At 43.2% G+C, this 24,699-nt stretch overlaps 1 protein-coding gene across 3 annotated transcripts in view; it reads left to right on the top strand.

Moving 5' to 3' along the window:
• Positions 1-12,892, top strand: part of vstm4a (V-set and transmembrane domain containing 4a) — a 65,208-nt gene extending 52,316 nt beyond the window's left edge. For 2 of the 3 annotated variants that reach the window (XM_072282888.1, XM_072282889.1), the window contains one exon: positions 10,755-12,892. In XM_072282888.1, coding sequence (XP_072138989.1) covers positions 10,755-10,901 — 147 coding nt within the window. In that variant the 3' untranslated portion in view covers positions 10,902-12,892. The remainder of the gene's footprint in view (positions 1-10,754) is intronic. The other variant, XR_011889663.1, reaches the window with a different exon arrangement.
• Positions 12,893-24,699: the final 11,807 nt, after the last annotated feature.

The following is a 24,699-nucleotide window of genomic DNA, read 5'->3' as shown; positions in this document are numbered from 1 at the left end:
CTCTTTCTGAAAATGTTACCATAGAAATCTGGCCACAATATTTGATACCCAGTTAGTGGATACTGTCTTCTTTAAAAGAAAAACAAGTTTTTTAATGTTGGGAATGATGTTCCCTATGGAGTAAAACAGAGTATAACGCCTGCACGTGATCTAAAAACAGCGCACCCTGTGAGCTTTGAAAGTTTGACTGAACATTTGGCCCAGCTAACAAATAGAAGAATTATTCAGGCATTGGAGAAAAATAATAAGACATAAGACCATAAGACATAGGAACAGTATTAGATAGTTCAGCCCATCGAGTCTGCTCAGCTATTCCACCATAGCTGATTTATTTTCCCTCTCAACACCATTCTCCTGCCTTCTTCACATAGCCTTACTAATGATGAATCTATCAACCTCCACCTTAAATATACCAAATGACTTGGCCTCCACAGCCTTCTGTGGCAATGAATTCCACTGATTCGCCATCCTCTGGTTAAAGGAATTCCTCCTCAACTCTGTTCTCAAGGGATATCCTGATATTCTGAGACTGTGCCTTCTGATCCTAGACCCTGCCACCATAGGGAACATCCTCTCCATGTCCACTCTATCTAGGCTTTTGGGTTTTTGATATGGGGCCTTTATCAAAAACAAAGTGATCTAGATGTTCATTGTCTGACGCCTAAGTAGTCATCCTGTGTAGTCATGTCATCTGCTTCTGAAACTAGGAGCCTTTGACAGTTGCTGCTCTTACGGAAAATTGGCGTACTACAGACAAATTTACATGCTGTCCTCTCATTGCTACCATTGGAGAGGGAGTACGGGCGTCTGAAGACACACAGAGTTTCAGGAACAGCTTTTTTCTCTCCTCCTTCTGATTTCTGAATGAAAGATGAACCCATATACACGACTTCACTATTTTTTTTCTTTTTTGGTCTGTTTTTGCACTACTTATTTAATTTAATTATATATACAGTGGATTCCAGTTAATCAGGACATGTCAGAACCAATACATTTTAACCCAGTTAAGCGGCTGCCTCAATTATCTGAAGTTTCATGGAAATAGTTAAAAAAGTATAAAAAGACAACTATCTTTAACTGTGACAAATTATGCATTTAAATGAAATACAGTACAAATGAGAATACTACAGTACTACCACAGGACTGTGTGTTACTTTGTAATGGTTACCGATGGAGGAATTCACTGAGTGTAGGCTGGCATAGTACTCAGTTGGTAAACTATTCATTCTGAGGTCCTTAAAGCATTGAGGTTTAATGCTTTTCCCAATAACAACTATTTCTTTAAAGAGAGTGAACCCTCGCAGGGCAGAAATACTTGGTAAGGCTCTGAAAACCTGTGCCAACCAACTAGCAGGAGTATTCAAGGACATTTTCAACCTCTCACTGCTATGGGCGGAAATTCCCACTTGCTTCGAAAAGGCAACAATTATACCAGTGCCTAAGAAGAATAACGTGGGCTGCCTTAATGACTATCACCCGGTAGCACTCACATCAACAAGTGATGAAATGCCTTGAGAAATTGTTCATGACTAGACTGAACTCCTGCCTCAGCAAGGACCTGGACCCATTGAAATTTGCCTATCGCCACAATAGGTCAATGGCAGATGCAATCTCAATGGCTCTCCACACGACTTTAGACCACCTGGACAACACAAACACCTACATCAAGATGCTGTTCATCGACTATAGCTCAGCATTTAATACCATCATTCCCACAATCCTGATTGAGAAGTTGCAGAACCAGGGCCTCTGTACCTCCCTCTGCAATTGGAACCTCGACTTCCTAATCAGAAGACCACAATCTATGTGGATTGGTGATAATATCTCCTCCTCACTGACGATCAACACTGGTGCACCTCAGGGGTGTGTGCTTAGCCCACTGCTCTACTCTCTCTATACCCATGACTGTGTGGCTAGGCATAGCTCAAATACTATCTATAAATTTGCTGACGATACAACCATTGTTGGTAGATCTCAGTTGGTGATGAAACATAGAAACATAGAAAATAGGTGCAGGAGTAGGCCATTCGGCCCTTCGAGCCTGCACCGCCATTTATTATGATCATGGTTGATCATCCAACTCAGAACCCCGCCCCAGCCTTCCCTCCATACCCCCTGACCCCCGTAGCCACAAGGGCCATATCTAACTCCCTCTTAAATATAGCCAATGAACTGGCCTCAACTGTTTCCTGTGGCAGAGAATTCCACAGATTCACCACTCTCTGTGTGAAGAAGTTTTTCATAATCTCGGTCCTAAAAGGCTTCCCCTCTATTCTCAAACTGTGACCCCTCATTCTGGACTTCCCCAACATCGGGAACAATCTTCCTGCATCTAGCCTGTCCAATCCCTTTAGAATCTTATACGTTTCAATCAGATCCCCCCTCAATCTTCTAAATTCCAACGAGTACAAGCCCAGTTCATCCAGTCTTTCTTCATATGAAAGTCCTGCCATCCCAGGAATCAATCTGGTGAACCTTCTTTGTTCTCCCTCTATGGCAAGGATGTCTTTCCTCAGATTAGGGGACCAAAACTGCACACAATACTCCAGGTGTGGTCTCACCAAGGCCTTGTACAACTGCGGTAGTACCTCCCTGCTCCTGTACTCGAATCTTCTCGCTATAAATGCCAGCAAAGGGTGTACAGGAGTGAGATATGCCAACTAGTGGAGTGGTGGCACAGCAACAACCTGGCACTCATCGTCAGTAAGACGAAAGAGCTGATTGTGGACTTCAGGAAGAGTAAGATGAAGGAACACATACCAATCCTCATAGAGGGAGCAGAAGTGGAGAGAGTGAGCAGTTTCAAGTTCCTGGGTATCAAGATCTCTGAGGATCTAACCTGGTCGCAACATAATGAAGTAGTTTTAAAGAAGGCCAGGCACTTTATTAGGAGTTTGAAGAGATTTGGTATGTCAACAAATACACTCAAAAACTTCTATAGTTGTACTGTGGAGAGCATTCTGACAGGCTGCATCACTGTCTGGTATGGAGGGGCTTCTGCACAGGACCAAAATAAGCTGCAGAAGGTTGTAAATCTAGTCAGCTCCATCTATGGTACTAGCCTACAAAGAACCCAGGACATCTTTAGGGAATGGTGTCTCAGAAAGGCAGTGTCCATTATTAAGGACCTCCAGCACCCAGGGCATGCCCTTTTCTCACTGTTACCATCAGGTAGGAGATACAGAAGCCTGAAGGCACACACTCAGCGATTCAGGAACAGCTTCTTCCCCTCTGCCATCCGATTCCTAAATGGACATTGAATCCTTGGACACTACCTCACTTTTTAAAAAATATACAGTATTTCTGTGTCTGCACGTTTTTAAAATCTATTCAATATATATAATTGATTTACTTGTTTATTTATTACTATTATTTTATTTTATTTATTATTTTTTCTCTGCTAGATGATCTATTGCATTGAACTGCTGCTGCTGATTTCACGTCACACGCCAATGATAATAAACCTGATTCTGATTTTGATTATTTTTATCAGTTCCTGCCATATTTGCACAACACAGCTATGTGATCCATTGCTTTCTTTGAACCTGATAGTATTGTGTGTTTGTTGCAAAGGGATCCGTTTGGCATGGTATGAAAGTAAAAGGGCCATTTCATTGGTATTGTAGATATCATCTGCAAAAGACTTTTGAAGCAAGTCGGGGAGTTTTGTAGATTTACATGTTTCTGCACTTACAGCATCAGCGCTATCTTTCTTGCCACGCGCTTTCTTGAATTTAATGTGCTGTCAACGTTTCGGTTGAGACAATCAACCGTCCCAGCCCTGATGAAGGGTCTCGGCCCAAAAAGTCAACTATTTATTCCCAGCCATTGATGCTGCCTGACCTGCTGAGCTCCTCCAGCACATTGTGTGTATTGTTCTAGATTTCCAGCATCCACAGTACCTCCCGTGTCTACAATCAACCATCTGTTGCTTTATAATCTTTGTGCCCTAGCTCTTTAGTGAGCTCCTCTGACTTGGTCCACTGACATGCACACCTTGTCTCGTTACAATGAAAAGCCACAATGATGGAGAGCCTCTTCATCATCTGGATCCTTACCTTCACACTTCCATTTTTGGAATGTTCCCTGTTGTCCCTCACATAATGCCCATTCTTCTCTCGGTTTATCTTGCTGATATATCAAACGTGCAAAGTAGATCTCTGCCAGCTGACAATGAGTGGTGTTAGGTCCATGGCTTTTAATTTAGTCCAGTATGGTAATTTTTTTCAGCTCATGTCAAATCTTTTCATGGCCTCATGGCAAGGGTCTCAAACAACTATTAAGTCAAAATTTTAAAAAAATCTCAAAAATCACAGCTTTTTGAATCGGTGTCCCTCGGCCCACATGGATAACATAACACAAGCACATGCAACTGACACAGCTGATTGCTCTAAGCATGGTGTAGTGTTCAATAGCCACACAAGTGTATGTCACTGACAGACAATTAAGGGACATAGTGTCTCAAATAAATTAAGGAAATCCCATCTATTTTCTTGATTTGTTTTTGTCCTTTAAGAATTGTTCCAAATTATCAGCTGCCCTGACTAACTGATGCCCCAATTAACTAGAATCCACTGTATATATAATTGTTATTTATAGTTTTTTTTTAAAATAATGCATTGCAAAGTACTTTTGCTGCAAAACAACAAATCTCACAACATATGCCAGTGATATTAAACCAGATTCAGGTTCAGATTGAAAGCTGTTAGATTGGGTAGGGTGACTGAAAGCAGGTGATGAAACCCTCAGCAGTACATCCATCCAGAGTTAACCACCTTACCACCACTGGATTGCGTTCTCTTGTGTGTGTTATTGCAATACCTTCATCTTCTCTGCCTGCTCCTTCAGTATTTTTATATTTCCATTGTCAGAATTTCACAACCAAGCAATAAGCATAGAGAGAATTTGAAATCCTATCATTTCACGTATAATTTACTCATCGTAGAGTTGCTAATTTTATTGTATCTTTATTGCTTTCTAAGATCCAATTATTTATTTAGTGGTCTTTGGCTTCATTGAATTATATTTACTATCTGACCAACATAAAAATGTATGAAAGGCACACACCACACTGGCTGAGCTACATCCTAGAATGCAACGTTATTTTTCATATCAGAACATAATAGGATCAAGAAAAAATAGATAATCTACAATAGAACACAATGCAATTTTACAAAAATTCAATAAGGATCCAGAGAATCCGATTTTACCTCTTGATGTGCTTAAAATTTGCATGAGTTGGAGTTTGCCGGGACGAATATGAGAGCCAGTAAACCAACAGCACGGTGAAAGAGAATAAAACTGATGCTAATTAAACGAGGGAGCAGGATTTAACACACACTCTTAGGTCACCTGGTAAAAAACAATTAACACTAATTACTAACACTAATTACTAACAGAAGAATGGCTGAAATATTACAATTCAGCTTCAACACCATCACGTTATTAGCTTGGTCCATTTTCTGCCCTTTGTGTTTAGTGAAGAATTTTATTTCACTTCTCATTCTGCTTTTGAATTAATGTTATTTCAAAGTCAATTTGCTTCCCCTTACGGTTTTGATGACGTCATTGAGTTGTGTCTCCTTAATGTAACCTAACTCCATGAATGCATCTGGAAATGATGGCAGGAATGCGGAGAATGCACTGACATAAGACTTACTTGCTGCCCATTACACTACTGGAGTTTATGGCAGCAAAGAAGGACCTCCATCTCTGGCGGTGTTCAGGGCTTCCCACATCATGCCAGTCGCTTCCTCTTGGTTTTTCCTACTGTCAGTCATGCAAGTCCCAGGTGGAGACTTAGGAATACTGTCACACTCGGATGTCGAAGGGTTCTTCATTGCTATTTCCATAACAAGTTTGTTTTAGCAGTCAGGGTTGTTAGCCCTGAGTTGAACCGCCGAACCTGGCGGTCTGGTGAAACACTGTTAGTCTGGATTCTACCCTTTGACCTATTTGGCATGAGTGACCCTACCAAGAGCCAAAGCATAAGACTCTAACTCCGGCCAACATAGCCCTTCTGGTCATTGAGGCACACAAGTCTCCAAACCACGACTAGGTTGTGGTCCTCTTGGAGACTAACATAAGATCTAGGAGCAGAATTGGCCCATCGAGTCTGCTCTGCCATTTCATCATGGCTGATGTTTTATTCCCTCAAAACCCCATTCTCCTGCCTTCTGCCCATGACCTTTGACACCTTTACTGATCAAGAACCAAAGAACCTCTGCTTTAAATGTACCCAACTTGTTGCACCTTATAATTATTGCTTATGACAAGTGCTTCTGCAGATGCTGGATATCTCCAGTAACACAAAATGCTGGAGAAACTCAACAGTTCAGGCAGCATCTATGGACTGATGAATGGTCTTGGCCTGAAATGTTGACTATTTATTCCTATCCATAGGTGCTGCCTGACCTGCTGTGTATGTGCTATAATTATGGGTTTTGCTTTTAAGGGTTTATATCAGGGAAGGAATTAAATAAGATTTTGTTTTACCCAAGTAGATGTATAAAGTTTTTATATACTATATATATTGTTTTTTATTTATTAACTGTGAATATCTTCATTATTGACCCTTCCAACCTGATAGAGAATCCCAGCCTGCGGTTTCTCCACTAGTTTGTGTGTGTTCCTCAAGATTTCCAGCATCTAAAGGAACTCTTTTGCTCTTAAATGAAATAATAGCTATTACTTATATTAGAGACAACCAGATTTCAGGCTGGACCCCAAACACATCAAACCTTTCTCCGCTCAGACAACTTGGATGCACCACAGGCTGTTTCCAAACCCAGATATCCGAGTGAGTTATTAAGGTTCCTCTGTGAGTGTGGGTGTCTATTGTCTAATAAACTGCAGCTGGATCCAAAATGATGGTCCTTGCCAAGGGGTGAAACATTAAGCTGCAAACTTGTATATCTTACTGGCCATGGGAACAGGCATAGCCCATCAAGCACAAGAACCTCATCTTGGTACATCCAGCCCCGTCAGCTGTGGGTCACTGACATGGTGCCCACCTACACAGGAAGCCTATGGTTTAGCCCCATTCTGGAGACATGGAGCGCAAACAGACTAAATGTGGTTTAGTGAACACCTCTGGAGCAGTTCAATAAGCAATGCCCAATTAATCAATTCAGAATTAGAATCAAGTTTATGATCTCTGACATATGAAGTTTGTTGTTTTGTGGCAGAAGTACAATGAAACACATAAAAATTACAATAAGTTATAATAAGGAATATAAAAATAATACATAGTTAAAAAGGAGAGCAAAATGGTCAGGTAGTGTTCATGGGTTTATTACCCACCAGAAATCTGGTGGTAGAGGGGAAGATGCTGTTCCTGAGTCACTGAGTGTGGGTCTTCAGGCTCCTGTACTTCCTCCCAGATGGTAGTAATGAGAAAAGAGCATGCCTTGGATGATGGGGTCCTTCTTGTTGGATGTGCCTTCTTGAGACACTGCATTTAGAAGATGTCCTCGATGACGGGGAGGTTAGCACCCATGGTGGAGCCGGCTGAGTTTACAACTCTCTGAATTTTTTTTCTGATCCTGTGCATTAGCATCTCCATACGAGGTGGCAATGCAACTGGTTAGAAAGCTCTCCGTGGATTATCGGTAGAAATTTGGTGGAATACCGAATCTTTTCAAAGTTCTAATGAAATGTAGCCACTGGTGTGCTTTTTTGGTGAACGCATCAATAAGTTGGGCCCAGTATAGATTTTCGGAGGCATTAACATCCAGGAACTTGAAGCTGTTCATCTTTTCCACTGCTCACTATTCAATGAGGACAGCTGTTCAGAAATGATACAGTTCTTAACAAGCTGGTGTTCTATTAGGACAGCAACTGTTAATCTGAGAAACAGCTCTTCCCCCAGGCTGTAAATGTACTGAACTCCCTGCCACCACCCAGGTCTCATCACACGTGAAGTACCAGTAGCGTTATACTGTTTACCTTGTAACTTGTGTCATAAACTTGGGGGGGTGCGTGGTGGTAGGATTATCAATTTATATTCCTTCCCCTCCCCCAGATGCTGCTCGAGCTACTGAGCTCCTCCAGCAGGTGGTTTGTTGCTCCGGATTCGAGCATCTGCCATCTCCTGTGTTCTCATTACGTATACTGCTCTAGGTGTGAGCTACTTATTTAGATATTAGATAATTGAGTTTAGTTAGTTCTATTCAAAACTACTTCTATAAAATGTAATAAATTTATTTTTGTAATTCTTTCATTAGTTTAACTCAGTTTTGAATGTTACTCAATTTTCAAAGTCATTGATAGAACATAGATCAGCACAGCCCATGATGTTGTGTCAACCTTTTAACCTACTCCAAGATCAATCTAAACTTTCCCTCCCACTAGCCCTCAATTTTGCCTTTCACCCATGTGCCTGTTTAAGAGTCTCTTAAATGTCCCTGATGTCTCTGCCTCTACCACCACCTCTGGCAGTGTATTCCATACACCCACCACTCTCTGTGTAAAAAATAATCTACCACTGACATCCCCCTATATTTTCCTCCAATCGCCTTAAAATTATGCCCTCTTATATTAGCCATTTCCATCATGGGAAAAAGTCTCTTCTCTATGACTCTTATCATCTTGTACACCTCTATCAAATCACCTGTCAACCTCCTTTGCTCCAAAGAGAAAATCACTAGTTTACTCAATCTATCCTCATAAAACACGATTTCTAATCCAGGCAGCATCCTGGTAAATCTCCTCAACACTCTCTCTAAAGTTTCCACATCCTTCCTATCATGAAGTGACCAGAACTTATAGGTTTGACAGTGGATTTAGCCAGGAGACACAGTTTTCCCAACTGCCAATTGATGACAACATCTATGTAGGACTGACCTAATCTTTCCAATGAGGCACATGAAGTTCCCGCATCATTTGAGCCTCACTATTTAAGATCAGACCCATCCTTGGTACACTGGGTGATAGCATGATAACCAGCAGGGCAGCTGCGGTAAAGATCTCCATTCATGGTGGCATCTTCTGTCTCAGGTTTTAGCCGTGCTCAGCACACAAGGCTGAAAAGCTCCCAGACCATATTTCCAAACAGAATTTTTCAATTACTACAGTTGGCTTACAAAGCATATATGGCATTTATTCAATAAAGAAAAAATACTTTAATATACAATTTCACTCAGCAAAACAGGCAGCTTTAGCCAAATAATGCTTTTTTGACATTTGAAACAATGCTGCAAGCTAATTGCATTAGTTCAAGCTGCCATAAGACTTCAGTCCTCCTGGATACCAAGTCAACGAATCGAGCTCAAGACAAAAACTACAACAAATTGTTTCCTCAGGACCTTAAATGCCCTGAGTGAAAACAAGCAGGCACTAGCTGACCAGGCCTTCGGAGAAGAGAATAGAAGTTACAGCAGAAGGGACCTAGAGGTGGAAGGGTGCAGACATCTTTGAGGGTTGGAGAGCTGGAGAAGGCCACAGAGTAAAGGGCGGAATGATTTGGAGGAGAAAAAAGCAGAGTCATTTCTTCACTCTGTGTAGAAGGAGCATTCAGGATAGTGCGGAGAACCTCAAGATTCAGAATGCAGGACCCCAGCATCGACAGCAGAAAACACGCACTGCTTCACAAATACCACCATTGAGCACATTTACCAAGTGTGCTTCACAGAAATAGCAGTATCCTCATCAAAGGCCCCCACCATCCAGGACACAGCCTCTTCTCACTACTATCATTGGGCAGGAGGCACAGGAGCCTTGGGTCCCACACCACTGGGTTCAGGAACAGTTATTACCCACTCAACGATCGGGCTCCTGAACTGGCATGCATAACTTCACTCACCACAACCCTGAAGTTATTCCATAACCTACAGACTCATTTTCAAAGACTCTTCAGAATCAGAATCAGAATCAGGTTTATTATCACTCTTCTTCGCGTTGTTTTTTTATTTTCACAGTTTGTCTTCTTTTGCACATGCTCATTTATGTATAGTTTTTCATAGGTTCTATTGTAATTCTTTACTTTCCTGTGAATGTCAGCAAGAAAATGAATCAGGGTAGTATATGGTGACGTATTAATTAATTAATTTATTTATTTATTGAGATACAACACAGAGTAGGCCCTCTGGCCCTTCTGGCCCTTCCAGCTGGGCCGGCTAGCAATCCCCCGATTTAACCCTAGCCTAATCACAGGACAACTAACAATAACCAATTAACCCACCAGCTGGTATGTCTTTGGAATGTGGGGGGAAACCAGAGCCCCCGGGAGAAACCTATGCAGTCACGGGAAGACCGTAGAAACTCCTCACCGACAGCAGCGGGTACTGAACCCAGGTCATTGGCACTTAGAGCGTTGTGCCGACCACTTGCACTTTGATAGTAAATTTGAGTTTGAGCTTTGGGATACTTGTCTTGCAGACTGTTCATTACACGGTGCATTGAGCTAGAATAAGGAAAAGCTATAACAATGCAGAGTAAACTGTAAAAGCTGCCTCCAAAGTGCAGTGACAGTAAATGATAAAATTAGGTTGTGGGGCTAAGAGTCCATCTTATCATACGGGAGGTCTGTTCAAGAGTCTGATTAACAAAGAGAGAGGCTGTCCTGAGCCTGTCAGGCTTTTTTATCTTCCACCTGATGTGAGAGGGGAGAAGAGAGAAAGTCCGGGTGGGTGGGGTTTTTGAATATGCTGACTGCTTTACAGAGGCAGTGAGTACAGACAGAGCCTATGGAAGGGAGGCTGGTTCCTGCGGTTTGTTGTTTGAGGAGTTTTGTAATGTTTCTGTCTCTTCCTTAGCCTCGGATTGTGGAAGACAGCCTGACCTACGCTGAGCTGGAACTCACACCTACACACCCAACTGCCCCGCCTGTCGCGAGCTCTCCGACCCCTCAGAGCCCCACTACTGTCTATGCCAAGATCTTCTTTTCCAAAAACCAGAGTTAATTTGCCGCTGCCAAAGCATCAAGGTTGAAGCCGGACCTGGTGACTGCGGTGATACTATGGCCCTCTTGCCCAGGTCAGTGAGACATTTCTACACTTGCCACTGCAGCTGGAGAAATGCCTAGAGCTCAGCACTCAGACTCCAACGACAGCTCAAAGCCTGCTTGTGTGATCAGGGAGAGTCACCGTGGGCACTCCGGGCCTTCCTCTTAGTCCTGGCTTCAAGTGTCCATCCCGCCAACCTGTGCACAAGAACTGGCTGTACAGGAAGTTTGTGGTTAGGGTAACAAAGAAAGATGTATGTGTATGTGTTTGTAAGAAAATAAAACAATAATTTAATCAGTTACACTGACAATAAAGAGAGAGTATGAGTAGCAGGCAGAATAAACAAGTAATTGTATAAATACATAAGCCATTGTGAACATATATAGTTTGCTAAATTTTACTTGATAGTGCTCCTATGAGGCTTTTCTATGATAAGCGTTCTACAAGTATGTGTTTTTTTTGTTCTACGTTCCTGGATAGATGATTCACTAAAAGTCAGTGTACCCTCATGCATATTACAGCGTACAGTAAGTGTATGTGTTTTAGTGTGTTTGTGTGTGTGTAATTTTCTGCACATATGTACATTGGTGTGCATGTGTATGCATGTGTGGGTGTGTGTCTGTGTATGATGAAGAAATATGCACCAATGTGTGTGAGAGGATATGCAGATGCGTGTAAATGCCTGAGTTTGTAAGCCAGTTTTATTCTGGCATCATAATTCTGAGTCTTTATCTAAAGCCTGTACTCTACGAACCTCTTTAACAAATTGTTAGTGGTCAGTACAAACACAGCAGTGGGGCCACTAGCACCAAATGAAGCCCCACTCTAAACCCTCCTCAACTTCTGCACATCAAGTACAACCATGGGATGTCACAGTTGGAACCTTCCGGAATGGAGCTCCATTTGGATGGTCTTTGGTGCCTTTTATTTGCTGCAGCAGCCACCATCTTGGCTGCTGGAATCAGCCAAGGCAAGCAAAAGTGAACTTGTAAACTTGATGGAAGGAATAATTTTGTAAAATGACAGTGGGACGTCCTTGGACTCTTGACACTGGGCAACTTCCCAAACAGCTTGTCACTTCTTTTCCTGTTTGATTCTACTGGCTGTGTGCTTTTAATTTTACTGTAGATGTATATGGACTTCAGTTAGTGGATTACTTGAATTGTGTGTGTCTGTACTAAGTTCCATAATATAATGAAAGATGTGGGCTTCTGTTTGCAAAAATAAAAAAAAACTGTACTTCTTTGTAAAGACAGAATAGTAATAATACTGGATAATAAACCAAAGTGATTTATGCTTTTATAATATACAGAGCTGCCAATATTTAGATAGAACCAACAATGTCTGAACATTGTGTAGGAACCTCCAGCTGCAACATCGGACTCTTTGGGTTCCAGCTGAGACTTGACACCTGTTGCAGGCGGAGGCCTGAAACTCATCTGGGTGAAGTCGGTAGAAGTAGCCAAGAGGTGACGGAACCTGAGGTGAAAGAGAGCTGTGCCCACAATCAGAGGCACAAGAGAGCCTGCAGAGCTTGGAAATCTTGACCAAACCACACACAAAATGCTGGAGGAACCCAGCAGGTTAGGCAGCATCTATGGAGAGGAGTAAACAGTCGACATGTTGGACAAAGACCCTCCTTCAGATTTGGAGACACGAAAGACTGCAGATGCTGAGAACTGGATCAAAGTGGAGGAAATATATGGTCAATGTCTCGAGTCTAGACCCTTCATTTGGCCTTATGAAGGGTCATGTCCAGAGGAAAGTCTCGACCCAAAACATTGACTGCCCGTTTCCGTCCACAGACACTGTCTGACATACTGAGTTCCTCAGCAGACTGTTTTAGCTTAAGATTTATTCCTTGCTACTTGTGGGGTCTTGTACAAAGTGTCACATTTCTCCTGAGTGACCACACTTTAATGGTTATAATGAATAAATTTAAACATTTACTCACTACTTTTCTTATTTCCATTGGAATCAAAATGCCATTGTTATAATCAGAAGTCAGTATGTGGACAACCAAAGACTTTTCCAGGGACAGAACTGGGGTAATATGAGAGGACATAATTTTAAGATGACTGCTATGACTGTGCATCATTCAGGGTCAGAAACACACTTTATTCAGGGTACAGGTTTATAAGTGTTCTAAGTTATCCCAGGTACCAAAGGAATTAAAGTGTCTCACACACAGGACAGAATATTAGATTAGATTAGATTATGAGGTCACGCAGTCCTTTTTTACCATCATTTAGTTATGTATGCATTAAGAAATGATACAATGTTTTTCCAGAATGATATCACAGAAACACATGACAAACCAACTTAAAAACTAACAAAAACCACATAATTATAACATATAGTTACAACAGTGCAAAGCAATACTGTAATTTGATAAGAACAGACCATGGGCATGGTAAAAGTCTCAGAGTCTCTCGAAAGTCCCATCACTTCATGCAGATGGTAAACCTCCAGCGCCGCCAACTTGCCGATGCAGCATCCCGGAAGCATCCGACCACAGTCTGACTCCGAGTCCATCCGAAAACTCCGAGCCTCCGACCAGCTCTCCGACACTGAGCACCGAGCACCATCTCTGCCGAGTGCTTTGACCCCGGCCCTGGCAACAAGCAATAGGCAAAGCCGAGGATTTGGGGCCTCCCCCTCCGGAGATTCTCGATCGCACAGTAGCAGCGGCAGCAAAGCAGGCATTTCAGAAGTTACTCCAGGTGTTCCTCCGTGCTTATCACGTCCGTCTCCATCAAATCAGGATTGTGCACGGCCCCCTAGTTAACACATAATCAATAGCATTCTGAACAGCCGCGCGTGCTGCGCTGCGCCGCCATCTTCCCCCTTACTAATATGTGAAGGTAAAATACTGTACCTGGGGCATTCTGAGTTCATTTCTGTTGTAACCTCCACTTTCAGGGTGCATTCATTACTCAGTGTAGTTTAGGGCTACAGATGTGTATTGCACTGAGAGGTCTGCGTTTAATCACAGTAATTGTCTCTTGCTGCTGCTCAAATACAAATAATTTGGGTCAATGGGACTTGTTATGGACTAGATGGGCTGAAGGGCCTGTTCCTATGCTGTAGTGCTCTATGACTCTAATTAGAAGACTGAATATTGACTGTTTATACTGAGTAGTTATAAACTATATCAGTCTCTGCCGTTCCTTTGGAGCCATCAGCTGCGTGGAGAGGAGGAGCTTGCTACATGGGCAACAGCTTGGACTGCACGGGCTTGCAAACTGGATTGCGTATCGTATAGACAAGTAGAGAAGGCACTGTCCATGGTCAACCCCAACCAATGGAGGTCCTCAATTATTGAACTACCAAACTTTGGTTCTGGGGGAGTAGTCGAGTGATTAGACCGATGTCGAGAGGTTTAGGCCATAGATCTGGAAACATGAATTCAGATCGACAGATGAAGAATTTAAGTTCAAGTCATTTTTCAAAATGTGAAATAAAAAGCCTGACTTGTCATGATGGCCATGAAATCACTAGTCTCCGATAAAATCATGGCGAGATCACTATGGCGCCCTTACTCATGGCAACAAAAGTAAAGTAAAAACAGAAAATACTGGAAACATTTAGCAAGTCAGGCAGCATCTGCGGAGAGAGAAACAGAGTTAATGTTTGAGATTAGAGACCTTTCATAGAAACATAGAAAACCTACAGCACAATACAGGCCCTCTGGTCCACAAAGCTGTGCTGAACAGGTCCTTACCTTAGAAATTACCTAGGGTTACCCATAGCCCTCTATTTTTCTAAGCTCCATGTACCTATCCAGGAGTCTCTTAAAAACCCCATCATATCTGCCTCCACCACCGTTACCAGCAGCCCATTCCACGCACTCACCATTCTCTGCATAAAAACTTACCTCTGACATCTCTTCTGTACCTACTTCCAAGCATCTTAAAACTGTGCTCTCTTGTGCTAGTCATTTCAGCCCTGGGAAAAAGCCTCTGACTATCCACACGATCAATGCCTCTCTCATCTTATACACCTCTATCAGGTCACATCTCACCTTCCGTTGCTCCAAGGAAAAAATGCCGAGTTCACTCAACCTATTCTCATAAGGCATGCTTCCCAATCCAGGCAACATCCTTGTAAATCTCCTCTGCACCCTCTCTATGGTTTCCACATCCTTCCTGTAGTGAGGCAACCAGAAATGAGCACAGTACTCCAAGTGGGGTCTGACCAGGGCCCTATATAGCTACAACATTACCTCTCATCAGTACTGATTCAATAAAGTTTAAGGAGATTAGCTTTATTCGTCAGATGTACAGGTGCAGTACATCGAAACACAGAGAGAAATGCAGTTAGCGTCAACCATCAACACAGTCCGGTGATAGACTGGGAGCAGCCTACAAGTGTTGTCATGCTTCTGGCGCCAACATTGCATGCCCTCAACTCACCAACCCTAAACCATACATCTTCAAAGTATATGACAAACCCATACAGTACATACAGAGAACATACAAACTTCTTACAGACAGCGGCAGAAATCTTCCGACCAGCGGCTCTATAAAGTGTTACACTCACCGGTACACTACCATGCAGCCCCACTTGTTCCTTAGGGAGTGGAGGGCTGCAGGTTGAGAAGATGCTAAGTTAATGTGATTACAGATGGAGGAAATGTTAAGAGTCATTGTGAATGTGTGTTCGAGATGTTCAGTCCTAAAAAGGGCAAGATACCAGAGGGAGGCGTCCGGTTGGATCAGAATTCCTAAAGGACAGGATCCATGTCCACTCCTGTTCATAGAGTCATAGTGTCATGAAAAAGCACAGCACAGAAACAGGTCCTTTGGCCCATCTAGTCCATGCTAAACCATTCAGAATGTCTACTCCCATCAACCTGCACTGGGACCATAGCCCTCTATACCCCTACCACCCATGTACCTATCCAAACTTCTCTTAAACATTGAAACTGAACTCGCATGCACCATTATGCTGGCAGTTCATTCCATACTCTCACCACTCTTCGAGTGAAGAAGTTTCTCCTCATGTTCTCCACAAACTTTTCACCTTTCACTCATAACCCATGACCTCTAGTTGTAGTCCCATCAAACCTCAATGGAAAAAGACTGCTTTCATTTACCCTGTCTACAGCCTTTTAATTTTGTAATCCTCTATCAAATCTCCCCTAAATCTTCTATGTTCCAAGGAATAAAGTCCTAACCTATTCAATCTTTCCCTATAACTCAGATCCACCAGTCCTGACAACATCCTTGTAAATTTTCTGTGCACTCTTTCATCCTTATTTACATCTTTCGTGCAGGTAAGACCAGAAGACCATAAGACATGGCGAACAAAACTGCACACAGTACTCTAAATTAGACCTCACCAATGTCTTATACAACTTCAACATAACATCCCATCTCCAGTACTCAACACTTTGACTTATGAAGGGAATGTGCCAAAAACTTCCTTTACAAACCTCTCTATCTGTGATGCCACTTTCAATGAATTATGGACCTGTATTCCCAGATCCGCTTGTCCTTTCGCACTCCTCAGCACCCTACTGTGCAAGACCTACTGAAGTGCAAAACCTCACATTTGTCTGCATTAAATTCTATCTGCTGCTTTAAATTGGGGTTGTCAGAAGTTGCTGGGCAATACAGCTCAAAAGGCTGGAAGTGTCTGTTCTGCATTGTATCTCTAAAAAAAAAATTCAAAACCCTGCTGCTTCTTTTGCCTTTAACATCCTGGTGAATCTCTTCTGCACCCTCTCCATTGCAATCACATCCTTTCTATAGTCTGGTGACCAGAAATGTGCAGAGGGATTCACACATGGATTAACTTAAAACTATTAACCACACTGCCCTTATGCTCAGTGTCCTTGTTAATGAAGATAACGTGCCTACTTGTGCTGCCATCTCCAGGAACTATGGAGATGTACACCAGATTCCATCTGTCTCCGTGCAGCTGATGAACCCAGAGGATCAGTAGGTACCAATACAGATTGGTACCAGCAGTGTCACAAGAGTTTCCAACCAACATTGAACTCAACATAGGACTGCCTAAGTGACTCCAGCTCAGGAATTTTCCTTGGGGTCTTCCACACGAGTGGGTATAGGAACAAGGCAATGGAGGTTTGAGATAAAAGTTTTCCTTCTCCTGGAGGAGTGGCCAACCACAGCTGACGGGCCCCACCTGGCTGAAGGACTGGTTTTAAGGAGCAAGTAACCCGCTTTTCCCTTCTTTCAGTAGAAACAGTTCCGGCGGGCTTAGTAGCTAAGCCACACATGAAGGCCAGGACTTCGTTGTCAGAGGCTATTTGAGATGCAGACCATTGGGAGCATTTAATAGGTAGCTGAAGCTTATCCCCACTATCGCCCTGGCTATAACAACCTTAAGGCACTAGTGTACATGTTTTCATAAATATTTTATTTTTACATATGTTTCATTCAAAGTTTAGACATGAGTTACATGAACATGTATTCCTTTATCTGAGACACAAGAAATTCTGCAGATGCTGGATATCTTGAGCAATATGCATAAGGGACGGCCTGAACTATCAACTGATGATTTCCTTCCATTGAAGCTGCCTGATCTCCTGAGTTAGTTATAACCTAGAAGGTTGAGAGGAGATTGGAAAATGGTATATAAAATCATAAGTGGTATAGACAAGGTAAATGCAAGTTGGCTTTTCCCACTGAGACTGGGGGGACTACAACTAGAGGTCATGGATTAAGTGAGAAAAGTGAACAGTTTAAGGGGAGCATGAGGGGAATCTTCTTTATTCAGAGGGTCGTGAGAGTGTGGAATGAGCTGTTAATGTAAGTGAAGCATGTAAACTCAATTTCAACGTTTAAGAGAAGTTTGGATAGTAGGAGTATGGAAGGCTATGGTCCTGGTGCAGGTAGATGGGAGTAGGCTGTTTAAGTGGTTTAGCATGGACTAGTAGGGCCAAAGGGCCTGTTTCTGTGTTGTAAATTTCTATGGTTCTATGACTCTATAATCCGTAAATAATTGGACCTCCTCTGTTTTAGGGGTTGTAACACAAGGTAATGGTTACACCAGTGGGCCAGACAAACACTTGTAACTGACACCAAGGTTAAACTCCGCCAGTTGCAATGTGCCTTTATTTTCTTGACCTTGTCTCAAACCATTCGTGTGCCACGGACTGTTTTGTCCATCTCTGACGTCGTGTGGAGGGATGTGTGCTTCAAGAACTCCGTCAGGTGATGCTAACTCAGGGCCACCCATTTTGGAATGAATGGTTGTGACAGATGAAGATTGATCCAACCTCAGCTCCTGAACAGACAGACTCAAGTCTGCCCCTCTGGGGCCACACTTCAATGAGAAGTGTGAATGCCAGACAAAACAACTACAACAAAATGTTGCTGCACTGTGGAGTCACTGAACGATTTTCTGAATGACATGGAGGGGTGAGGAGGGAGGGTGGCTGGTGAGATGACTAGCAAGCAGACCAGGGGTAAACATAAAGAGCTGGGGTGATTGGGGAAGGGGTTAATTGGAATGGGATGGGCTTGGAAAGTAGCACTGGGCTGGGATGATGTGGGATGGGTGAAGGGGAGTGGAATGGGATGAGTGGTAAGAGTTAGGATAATGTAGGAGGTGTTAGGGCAGTTTAGGAGGTGCTGTGACATTGAAGAAGGGGTTAGGGTATTTGGGAGGCAGTTTGGTGGACTGGAGTATCATTGGCAGAGTTCAGGAGGGATGGGGTAGTGAGAATTGGAACACAGAACATGGAACATGGAACGGTATGGGTCCTTCAGTCTACAATGTTATCTCAACATTTTAACCTACCTTAAGATCAATCTAATTCTTCCCTCCCACTTCATTTTTTTTTATCCATCCATGGGTCTATCTAAGAATTTTTTAAATGTCCCTAATGTATCTACCTCTATCACCACTTCTGGCGGCATGTTCCATGCATTCCTTCCCCACGCTATGTAAAAAAAAAACAACTTACCTCTAATATCCCCCCTATACTTTCCTCCAATCAACTTAGAAGTATGCTCAATTGTATTCACCACTTCCACCAAGGGGAAATGTCTCTGGCTGTCCACTTGTTCTCTGCCTCTTATCATCTTGTATACCTCTGTCAAGTTGTCTCTCATCCTCCATCGCTTCAAAGAGAAAAGCCCTAGCTGGTTCAACCTTACCTCGTGGGACACACGGTCTAATCCCAACCCTAATGAAGCAGAGTGGTGGGGGCTGGACTGAGGTGGAGTGGGAGAGGGGCAGGGTGAGTGAGTTTGGGTTGGGGTGATAGGATAGTGGTGGGATGGGCTGGGGACGGAGAGAAACAGGATGGTGAGGTGTGGGAATGGTATGGGGTGGGGTAGTGGGATGGATTGAGAGAGAGGTAGAGAGGAGTGTGTTAGTTTGGTGGGTTGTTGGAATAGAATGGGGATGGATTGGAGTGGTGATGATTAGATGGAGTAAGGTAAATTACAAAGTCACACTCACGGTTATACCATACTGAAACAGGCTTTTTGAACAATTGGTCCATGCCGAGCAGAATATCCCATCCAGGTTCATCCCATTTGCCTGAATTTGGACCACAACCTTCAGTAATCAGAATCACAATCAGGTTTATTATCAATGGCATTTGTTGTACATTGTAATACATAATAATGAAAACTATAAAGTAAAATAAGAGGTACATACTGTATATAAAAATATACATTAAGTAAATAGTGCAAAAAGAGGGGGAAAAAGACTGAGGTAGTGTTCATGTTTTCATTGTCCATTCAGAAATCTGACGGAGGAGGGGAAGAAGCTGTTCCTGAAACTTTGTGTGTGCATCTTCAGGCTCCTGTACCTTATCCTTGATGGTAGTAATGAGAAGAGGGCATGTCCTGGGTGGAGAGGGTCTTTAAAAGACGTATGCCACGTCTTTGCAGCATCACTTTTTGAAGAAGTCCTCGATGGTGAAGCTGGCTGAGTTTACAGCCCTCTGCAGCTTTACCATGTCCTGGATAACAGGGGTCCTTAATTATGGATGCTGCTCTTTTGAGGCATCCATCCTCAGAAGGCCTTTCCTTAAACCGTTTCCAATCTCATTATAGGAAGATTGTGGATGCTTTAGGTGTAGGTTGGAGTGGGGCAGAGTGTGAGAGTAAGAGGGAGAGTAGGAGGGGGTGGGATGGAGGGAATGTAATGTTTACTTTATGGCCTGAGAAAGTAATTCCTCATTCCTCAGCAGCACAGTTATTTCCAGACGTTCCAGCTGCCTTGCGATTTGGCAGTTGCCTGTTTTTTACTCCCTCAGCGGACCACCTCACTCCCTGCACTGTGTCCCGTGTTGAGGAGGACTTGGTTTACGAAGGCCAGCACTCTGAGGAAGTGAACAAGACAGCCCTCAAGAAGCATTTGCTCAACAAGTAAAAATTTGCAGACTTTCAGGCTTTTCAGATTTACTGTCCCTCCTCTCCAAGACATCTGGAAGTTGTTGAACCCTATATTGCAATGTTATTACTGGGTCCAAGCTCTGCTTCTCAAATTAAAATGTAACCAGATGGGTTTATAGACGCACAAGACATACTGCAGATGCTGGAAATCCAAAGCACCACACACAGATTGCTGGAGGACCTCAGCAGGTCAGGCAGCATCTGTGGAGGGGAGTAAACATCAACATTTTGGGCCGAGATCCTTCATCAGGACAGGAAATAAAGGAGGCAGAAGCCGGAATAAGAAGGCTCTGGGGAGAAAGGAGTACAGGCTGGCAGAAGCTAGGTAAATCCAGTGAGGGGAAAAGACAGAGCCTCAGAATAAAAGGGCATCCGATTAGAACAGAAGTGACGAGGGATTTCTTTAGTCAGAGAGTGGTGAATCTGTGGAATTCTTTGCCACAGGCAGCTGTGGAGGTCAAGTTTTTATGTATATTTAAGACAGAGGTTGATCGGTCAGGGCATAAGTGGCAGTTGAGAGAAGGCAGGAGATTGGAGCCAAGAGGAAAATTGGATCAGCCACGATAAAATGGTGGAGCAGACTCGATGGGCCAAGTGGCCTAATTCTGCTCCTACATCTTATGGTCACGGTAAGATGATGTGAGAAGCTGGGAAGTGACAGGTGGAAGAGGTAAAGGGCTGAAGAATAAGGAATCTAAGGGGAATGGAGAATGGACCGTGGGAGAACGGGAAGGAGGATTGCAGAGAACACATTTTTCTCTACTTGGAGTATTGCTGAGCTCATTATGAACAGCATTCAATGATGAGAACATTATTTTGATAAACAGCGTACTGATCTGGATCATAAATCGAGCAGCAAATCTAGATCTTATTATTAACTGGCATTCAAGGGTGGAACATTCCTGTTGAGGCCACATGGAAGGAAATTCCCTCATAAACTTGTGCTTAAATGTAGTTACTGATGTGACACTGCCTTAGAAAATTAGTCTGGGTGTGAACCAGCAACGCAGAAGAGGAAATGAACGAGCCTCGAGAGGAAAGAGAAATGCCAGGGATTTTTACCTCACGCTCTGACAGACTGAATTGCAGAACCCATTCTTGGCAGATTTAATTGGTGTGGTCCCAATGGCTTGAATTCCACAAGCTAGGAATAAAATTAAAGAGAAAATGCCCAGTTCAGGAAACTGTCTTGATGAGCTGTTTGCACAGAAACAAAAAAAAAAAATTCAAGCCCCAAGAACTCAAAAATCAAGTGCCTTCTACCTCAACGTAGACAGAAAATCTGGCAGCTAAATTCAGCCTCCTTTGGCTGGCTGTCTGCTACTAATACTCGCTACATCACTCATCAGATCTACCCCATCGTCATCTATTGGACGGCACATTATTCACTGCAGCTTCCATCAGCTTTAACAGGATTATAAACACCAAACTCATCTTTACCATCCCAGACACCTTCTCCCCCCCAGCTCCCCGCTTTCTGCAGAAATCACTCTCTCCGTGATTCCCTTGCCCATTCACCTCCTCCCTCACCTCCATTCTGGGCCACAAACAGTCCTTCCGGGTGAGACAATACTTGACCTGCGAATCTGTTGGGGTTACCTACTGTATTTGGAGCTCCCGATGTAGCCTTTCTACATTGGTGAGACCCGATGTAGATTGGGGGACCAATTTGTCAAGCACCTTCACTCCATCCACCAAAAGTGAAATTTCCTGGCGGCCAAACACCTTAATTCCTATCCTCATTCCATTTCAACAAGTAGGTCCATGGCCTCCTCTACTGCAATGATGAAGACACCCTCAGGTTGGAGGAGCAATACCTCATATTCCCTCTGGGTAAATTCTAACCTGATAACATAAGCATTGATATCTCTTACTTTTGATTATTTTTCCCCCTTTCTCTTCCCTCTTCTTCAACTCCCAACTCTGGCTCCCCTCTTACCCGCTCTCTTCTCGTCACCCACCTGTTACCACCCCCGGTTTCCCTCCTCCTTCCATTTCTCCCAAGGTCCACTTTCCTCTCCTGTCAGATTCTTTCTTCTTCAACCCTTTACCTATTCCACTATCACGTCCCAACTTCTCACTACATCCCCCCTCCCCCACCCACCTGACTTCATTATCACCTTCTAGCTTGTGCTTCTTCTTCTCTTCCCCCTTAATTTCTTATTTTCGCTTCTTCTCCACTCCTTTCCAGACCTGATGAAGGTCCTCAGCCCAAGACATTAAGTGTTTATTCATTTCCATAGATTCTGCCTGACCAGCTGAGTTCCTCTAGCATTTTGTGTTTGTACTCTGGATTTCCAGCATCTTCAGAATCTCATGTGATTACTGTCTATTGGCTCCTTTTTGCCCTTCCCCGTCCCCCACCTACCTACCTTCCTCCTTTTTCCTGGATTCACCTTTCACCCGCCATCTTCTGCTCCATCCCACCCACCGCCCTTTAATTTGGGCTTCCTTTCTAGTCCTGATGAAGGATCCCAGCCCAAACTGTTGGCTGTTTATTGACCTCCACAGATGCTGCCTGATCTGCTGAGTTTCTCCAGCATTTTGTGTGTATTGATCTAGACTTTATCTAGACTCCACTCACCTTATCTACTGTATACCCATCATTACTTTCTAAGCCTCTGAGACCACCAATCATCTTCCATATTTTGCTCAATCTTCACTGTGGAAGGCACCACCATTACTAGAGGGAAGGTTCTTGGGAAACTGACATGTCTGAAGGTAGATAAGTCACTTGGACCAGATGGTGTACACCCCAGAGTTCTGAAAGAGGTGGCTGAAGAAATCATGGAGGCATTAGTAATGATCTTTCAAGAATCACTAGATCTTGGTATGGTTCTGGAGACTGGAAAATTGCAAATGTCACTCCACTCTTCAAGAAGGGAGAGAAACAGAAGAAAGGAGACTATAGGTCAGTTAGCCTAACTTCAGTGGTTTGGAAGATGTTGAAGTTGATTATCAAAGATGAGGTCTCTGGGCACTTATGATAAAATTGGCCATAGTCAGCATGGTTTTCTCAGGGGAAAATCTTGCCTGACAAATCTGTTAGGATTCTTTGAGGAAGTAACAAGCAGGATCGACAAGGGGAATTCGTTGATGTGTGTACTTGTACTTCCAGAAGGCCTTTGACAAGGTACCACACATGAGGCCACTTAACAAGCTGAGACTATGGTGTCACAGGAAAGATCCTGGCATGAATAAAGCAGAGACTGATTGGCAAGTGACAAAGAATGGGAATAAAAGGAGCCTTTTTTGGCTGGTTGCACATGGCTAGTGGTGTTCCATAGGGGTCTGTGTTGGGACCGATTCTTTTCACATTATATGTCAATGATTTGAATGATGGAATTGATAGCTTTGTTGCAAAGTTTGCAGACGATATGAAGACAGGTAGAGGAGCAGATAGTTTTGAGGAAGTAGAGAGGCTACAGAAGGACTTACACAGATTAGCAGAATGAGCAAGGGAGTGGCGGATGGAATACAGTGTCAGGAAGTGTATGGTCGTACATTTTGGTAAAAGAAATGAAAAAGTTGACTATTTTCTAACTGGAGAGAAAATACAAAAAACTAAGGTGCAAAGGGACTTGGGATTCCTTGTGCAGGATTCCCTAAAGGTTAATCTTCAGGACGAGTCTGTGGTGAGGAAGGCAAATGCAATCTTAGCATTTATTTCAAGAGGACTATAATATAAAAGCAAGGATGTAATGTTGATACTTTATAAAGCACTGGTGAGGCCTCATTTGGAGTATTGTGAGCAGCTTTGGGCCCCTTACCTTGGAAAGGATGTGCTGAAACTGGAGAGGGTTCAAAGGAGGTTCACGAAAATGATTCTAGGATTGAATGGCTTGGAATATGAAGTGTTTAATGGCTCTGGGCCTGTACTCACTGGAACTCAGTAGAATTCAGGTAACCTCATTGAAACTTATCAAATGGTAAAAGGCCTATAAAGTGGAGAGGATGTTTCCTATAGTGGGAGAGTCCAAGACCAGAGGACACAGTGTCAGAATAGAGGGGTGTCCTTTTAATGGAGATGAGGAAGAATTTCTTTAGCCAGAAAGTGATGAATCTATGGAATTCTTTGCCACAGGCAACTATGAAGGCCAAGTCTTTATGTATATTTAAGGCAGAAGTTAATAGATTCTTGATTAGTCAGGGCATGAGGGGAAACGGGGGAAGGCAGGAGATTGGGGCTGAGCAGAAAATTGGATCATAGAACATAGAACAGAGAATAGTACAGCATAGTACAGGCCCTTCGGCCCGCAATGTTGTGCCAACCCTCAAACCCTGCCTCCCATATAAGCCCCCACCTTAAATTCCTCCATATACCTGTCTAGTAGTCTCTTAAACTTCACTAGTGTATCTGCCTCCACCACCGA

The sequence above is a fragment of the Mobula birostris genome, chromosome 18, assembly GCF_030028105.1.
Source record: "Mobula birostris isolate sMobBir1 chromosome 18, sMobBir1.hap1, whole genome shotgun sequence".
Lineage (NCBI taxonomy): Eukaryota > Metazoa > Chordata > Chondrichthyes > Myliobatiformes > Myliobatidae > Mobula > Mobula birostris.
Note: the sequence above shows the minus strand (reverse complement) of the source record. Positions and strands in the feature narration are given on the sequence as shown.